General features: G+C 54.8%; 1 protein-coding gene across 4 annotated transcripts in view; it reads left to right on the top strand.

Annotated features, from left to right (window-relative positions):
• Positions 1-3,354: 3,354 nt before the first annotated feature.
• The window catches only part of LDB1 (LIM domain binding 1), a 29,358-nt gene continuing 26,621 nt past the window's right edge, over positions 3,355-6,091 (top strand). For 2 of the 4 annotated variants that reach the window (XM_081157412.1, XM_081157413.1), the window contains exon 1: positions 3,355-3,919. In XM_081157412.1, coding sequence (XP_081013538.1) covers positions 3,895-3,919 — 25 coding nt within the window. In that variant the 5' untranslated portion in view covers positions 3,355-3,894. The remainder of the gene's footprint in view (positions 3,920-6,091) is intronic. The other 2 variants (XM_081157409.1, XM_081157408.1) reach the window with 1 other exon arrangement.

Below are 6,091 nucleotides of genomic sequence, written 5' to 3'. Positions count from 1 at the left end.
AAGGAGTTGGATGGGACAGGCTCTAGGGACTGAAAGACACAGGAAGTCTACCTGTCCTGGAGCTACTGCTGTCTGCCTCTCTGTGGAGCTCCTCTTCTCTTCCCACTTTTCTCAACTCACCTCTTCTCAGTACCTCCCACTTTGCTTCATCCCCTAGGTCTAGAATCCATCTTACACTAATGACTGATATTAAAAAATACTGGAATGCCACTGAGTTGTTCACTTCAAGATGGTTATGTGATTTCATCTCAAAAAAAAAACTCCCAAAACTGGATGCTCATATCCATCCATCCAAATCAGCTAAGCCTGCCATCCTCCTGGACATGGTAATTAAATTATAGACTCTACATAGGCTTATTGTCTCCCTACCATACACCAGGACTATCTGCTAGGCATCCATTTCTCTTTCCATTTTTGCCTGCACCACAATTCCCAGAGCTGCTCCAAACATGTTCTCTCCTTCTCAGGGTCTGGTCCAAACTAAAATTAAGGCAGGGAGAAGAGCTTAGTATCCAGCTGTGTGACCTTGGACAAGCTACTTAACCTCCTTAAGTCTCATTCCTCAAGGAGCTAAAACTGCTTAATTACCCATTCAAGAGTATTGAGATGATATTTTCTTTTTCTCTCTTTTGTCTGTGTGTGTGATGACATTTTCTTCTTTCCTTTTTACAATTTTTATTTACTTACTTTTAGGGAGAGAGAAACATCAATTTGTTGTTCCACTTATTTATGAAATTCATTGGTTGATTCTTGTATGTACCCTGGCCAGGATGGAACCTGCAACCTTGGTGTACTGAGATGCTCTAACCAACTGAGCTACCCCACCAGGGCTGAGACGATATTTTCTTAAAGGCAGTAGGACCACTAGATCAGCTGGGATGAGAGTGGGAGGAGTATCTTCCTAGAGGAGATGAAGCAAGAACTGAAATTTAAATGAGGCATTAACTAATCAGTAGGCAAAGAGAAATAAGAATGTTTTACAGACAAGTCATATATATTAACCTCTCTAAACCTCAGTTTTCTTGCTTGTTCAATGGAGGTAACTGCACCTTCTTCCAAAGGTTGTCATGAACAGTAAATGAGATCTCAGGTGTGAAACACCTAGCACAGTGCCTGGCACATAGTGTATGCTCAAAAAAATGCTGTTTTTTCTTGTCTTCCACCTTCCACATATGTACCTAGGAGAAGGGAACCTCGGATTCAGGGGAGGCAAAGTCCCCTACCAGGTGTGGGTTATAAATCCCTTTGTCCACCCAGGTAATTGGTCATTACTATGGAATCTGGCCAAGCTAGTTGTTTGGAATGAGTGGCCTTAGGGGTAAAGTGGTCACAGGATATGTGTGTGGGACACACACACACACACACACACAAATGCAAATTCATGAACAATAGAGAGTGAAAGTGGTCAAGGCAGGTAGCCCATCTCCTCCACTATATCTCTAATTCTCCAGCCAATCCAGCCCACTCCTGACACTCTTGAAATAACAGATAACTTCAAAGAAAGCAGAAAAGGGCTAATGTATATTGAGTACTGACTACATGGCTTGCACTGGGCTAGGTGACTGGGCATACATTGCCTAGGTTGATTCTCACCAATTACAGAGGATAAAGCCAGAGGGTAAAGCTTTAAGTGGGGAAGTCAGTTGCCCAGGTCATTTGCTAGTGAGGGGCAAAGCTGGGATTCAACCCTAGGTATTCAAAATTCCAGGTTAGGGTTCTGTTGCTTTAGGTTCCTTTTACTCCCTCTAGGGCTGACCTCTGCCTGGGGGAATGTGGGGAGGAGGTAGATACAGGCAGGGGAAGCTGTCAAGGATACCAGTATAAGTGTGGATGACTTCAGTCCCTGCCCCTCCCCCCCTTCCCAGTCCCTTGAAGGTGGGGGTGGAGAAATCCACCACTTAGAGAATGAAGGAGTATGGCAGTGCTCATAGCTCCCCTCCCCAACACTCTCCTAAGCACATGGGAGGGGGTTCCCATCCCTAGGAAGGTCCTCTTCTCAACCCCCAAATCCTCATCCTCCCATGATTTCATGCTTCCTTAGCAAAAGCTACGGTGGAGAGAAGGGGTCTCATAAACACTTAAACCTCCACATCTGTAACACTCCCCCAGCTAGTCAAACCAGCAGTGCAGACTCTGGGCGGGAGAGAACTTTTCACCAACAATCCCCCTCTAAATAACAAAGGGGAAGAGGGCCCCCTACCCAGTAGGAGCCAGATGACCTAGGGAGGGGGACACCAGCCCAGGGCCCCAGCGTCTACTCCTGGAGCCCACCCTGAAGCTTAAGAAAGAGAAACTAGCAGCTGGGGACCCCCCAGAAGGGAGGGGACCAACTCTCTTTTCCAGACAGCTCTCCTCCCTCCTCCTGCTAATAGGTATTTCCTGTTTATGAGGCAGCTAAGGCTAGGCTTTTGGGAAGGGATGGAGATGGAGGAGATGGAACACCCCCCCCCCCCTCTCTCCTACGGCTGGGTCGGGGAGTCCTTGAGGAGTGCCTGAAGGTTGGGAGGCTCCTCCCTGGGGGAGTGTTCCTTACATTGACCATCCAGATCATCCTTCCTCCCACCCCACTCCAACCGTGGTCAAAGCCCCTACGGGTAGGGGACACTGGAGGGGTCTGCTTCCTGTTCTCCCCAGTCTCCAGGCCCTCAAAGGAGAACAGCTTCCAGGCGAGGGGCGGGGGACAGGAGGTGGGGTGGGGGAGGCCGAGACTGGATGGAGAAGGGGGGAAGGGAAGAGAGTGTCTTGACTGATGAGTCAGAGAGCCTGCAAGTGGGGGAAGGACAGCCTGCTGATTCCCACCTCCCCAGTCCAACCAATTGGTCATTCCTCTGCCCGCCTCCCCCCAGCAAAACGCTGATCCCAGGCCCTTAGGCGGGAGAGGGCGGGGACCCCACTTAATTAACCCTTTTAGCTCTAGTCCCAACTGGTTTAGCCAGCAAGGGAGGGGTGGTTAATTTAGGGAGGAGGTGAGTTGAAGGGTTGCTACAAGAATTAGGATAGTGCTTCTTTTTCCCCACCCAGGTTGAGATGGGGAGCGTGTAATAAGGGGCCTCCAGAGTAAGACTGGGGTCTCAACAGGGAGCAAGGGTGGGGAGGGTGAGCAGTCCCTTTTCCCTCCCAGTTCGCAGCCGGGGTGGAGAAAGAGCTACACCTCACAGCCCACCCTGGCTCCGCCTCCCCCGTCCCGGCTCCCGCTCCGGCTTGTCTATGGCTCCCAACTCGGCGGCGCCGGGAGGACCCACACACAGTGTGAGGCTTCGCCTCTCATCCCTCCCCCTCGCCTTCCCACTCCGGGGTCTCTGCCTCCATCTCCTTTTTTAAAAGCTGCGTCACATGCTTGCCTTCCCTGAACGCTCCCGGCCCCTCGCCGCCCGCCCGCCGCGCGGCGCACGCACGTCGCCGCGAGCTGCGCGCCCGTCCGGGTCACTTTGACACAGCTCTCCCCTCCCACTAGCAGGCAATTAGCATATTAATAAAGCCCGGCCCAGCCCGGCTAGGGCCGGAGAGCGGGCGCCGACGATAGCGGGAGGGAGGAGAGGGAGAGGTGGGCGAGCGGCGGCGGCGGCGGCGGCGGCGTTGGCGGCGGGGAGGGCGGCGGGAGCGCACAGACACGCACACGCGCACACACCGACACACACTCGGGGACGCACACCCGCGCACACACACGCAGAGGCAGCTCGCCTTCCTGCCTGGCTTCCTTCCTGTGTGCTCCGCGCCTGACAGGCTCCTCGCTGCAGCCAGGGCCCGCCCGCACCGGGCCGAGGCCGGGCCGGGCCGGGCCAGCGGCGAGGGCAGCGGGAGCCGCAGGCGGCGGCGGCGGCTCATGCCCGGCCTGTCCCCGCGCGGGGCGGGCACCGTGACTCGGCTGGGGCTCCAGCGGCGGGCGATGTGAAGATGTCAGTGGGCTGTGCCTGTCCTGGTGAGTGGGGCGCACGGCCACCCGGCCCCTCCCTCCCTCTCCCCCTCCGCGGATCCCTCACCCCTTGTTTGGCGAGAACTTGTGTGTGGGGGGCGTCGATGGCAAGGCGGAGGTGGGGGTCTGTTAGGGGTATGCGGGGCCTCTGGCCTGGGGAGGAATTTCCCCAACTGTGTAAATGCGCAGCAGCCTGGAGGCGCGGGGAGGGGATGCTGGGGGTAGCTTGTGTGTAGGGTTTTTTTGAGGGTGGGGGAGAGGCTACTTGGGGAGGGGTTTGGGGGGGGCTGAAATTCCCAGAATTCCAGGGTGTTAGCCAATCAGAAGTGAGTCTGGACTTTTGACCCCCCCCTCAGGTCATCATAGAGTTGTGATTGGCTCGTTTGGGTTGCCCCCCCCTTCTCTGCTGCCTGTTCCCTCTTAATATCCTGTGACACCCCCCTCCAGGCTGTTTTTGAGGACCGTGTTTGGGTGGAGGGATTAATTGGGGCCCATCTTGCCTCCCTCAAATTTTCCTGCCTGTTGCCAGGGAATGCTGGCCCTCCTAAGGGACAGGAGGTACTCCTGGGGGCGGGGGGCAGATAATTGGGCCCTGGGGTCTGGCATGTTCGCCCTCGTGGGAGGGGGAATGTGGCAGCCCCAGGCAAAATAGGAACTGGAGTGATTTGTTAGAGTTGAGTTGAGGGGAGCAATGCTTGACCCCAAAATGAGAACTTGAGAGAGAACTTAGGCTCAGATCCCTGCCTCCCCAAAACACAGCTCTTGCCAGTGACAGCCTCTGAGTTCTTTCCTGGGGAGGGGAAGGCTCTCCCTCACTGCCTGGAGGAGAGAGAGGCATTGTGACTGGAGAGAGAGTCTTCAAAAGGCCTCAGAAGAGGTAGTCTATCCATGTCCCCAGGACTCCCCAGGACCTCAGGTTCTTGAATTATTTGCAGGATCCCCTCCTGTCCCAGGCTGGAGTTAGCTTTCTTCTGAAAGTCAGATGTCCCTGAATCTAGTCTGGTTTGGGTCCTTTGCTCCTCTAGATGCCCTGTTTTCTGGGAGGCCCATACCCCGCAACTGCCCCCCCAATCCCCAAGGGAAGCTGCCAGTGAGGAAGCTTCCTTGAAAATCATGTGACCCAGGCCAAGCTGGGCTGGGCACACACTTAAAGTGCCTGCTGAGGCTGATGTTTAAGGGGCCCAGGGCCCAGAGGGAGGGCTAGTAGAGCCTGAGAATCCTGGAATATCTGGGTGTGGGAACCCCTGGCTCCTGCTGCAGAGGGTGGGGGAGAGAAGAGCTTACTAAGCTGGAATCCTGCCTGGTCCCATCATTCCTCCTACCAGCTTGGTGCGCATATTTGTGTGTGTATTTTCTTCTTAATAATTGCCCCATGCTGGGTGCCTTGTTTGGATCCATCCTTGCCCTGAGTCCACCCCATGGCCTTGATCCTCCATGGCCACACACGAGCATAGCAGAAACTAAGGCTCGGAACAAGCTTGAGGACCGAGCCTTACATTTTGATTCTTACAAATGTTGGTAGGAGGTGGGTATAGGGGAGTTGTCAGGTTGGAGGTAGATGGGAGGTTGACCCTGAAGTTGGGGCAGGGTGCCTGGATCCAGCAGAGAAGGGAGAAGTTTCCTCCTCAGCCTCTCTTGTAGCAGCATGGTGTGAGGAAGAGGACTCATGCACAGGGTTATGTGTGAGTGGGGAGAACATCTTCAGTCAGTGCCCCAAAAGGCATGTTCCTTTTGTGTGTCTGGTGGCCTGGTTGGGGGAGATGGGGCAAAAGATGGCTAAGATTGGGGAATCATTTTACCTAACATTAAGTCTTCTGGATTGAGGCCACAGAGGATGGATGGAGGTTAGACTTAAAGGAGAACCACATGCAGAGGGGTTTGAGAGTGGCCTGGAGGTGGGGAATGGTAGGAGTTGGGGTAAGAGGGGACCAGCCTTGCATGGGTGGGTGGGAGCACATGGTTGAACACAAGGGCATCGTGGCAGCATGTACATTCCAGGTCCAAAGACCCCCCCCCACACCCAACCTGAGTAGCCCTAGGTTGGGGGCTGAGCTGCCCTGGCAGGCCGCCCGCCTGCTGCCTGCCTGCCTGAGTCTCTCCTTTGTGCTCTGCTGTCTCCCAGCTCCTCCTCCTCCTCCCCCAGCCCAGCAGAGACAGCACATGCCCCACACATGTGAC

Source organism: Miniopterus schreibersii, assembly GCF_964146895.1.
Source record: "Miniopterus schreibersii genome assembly, chromosome: 14".
Taxonomy (NCBI): domain Eukaryota; kingdom Metazoa; phylum Chordata; class Mammalia; order Chiroptera; family Miniopteridae; genus Miniopterus; species Miniopterus schreibersii.
The sequence above is the reverse complement of the archived record's forward strand: the minus strand, read 5'-3'. Positions and strand labels throughout refer to the sequence as shown.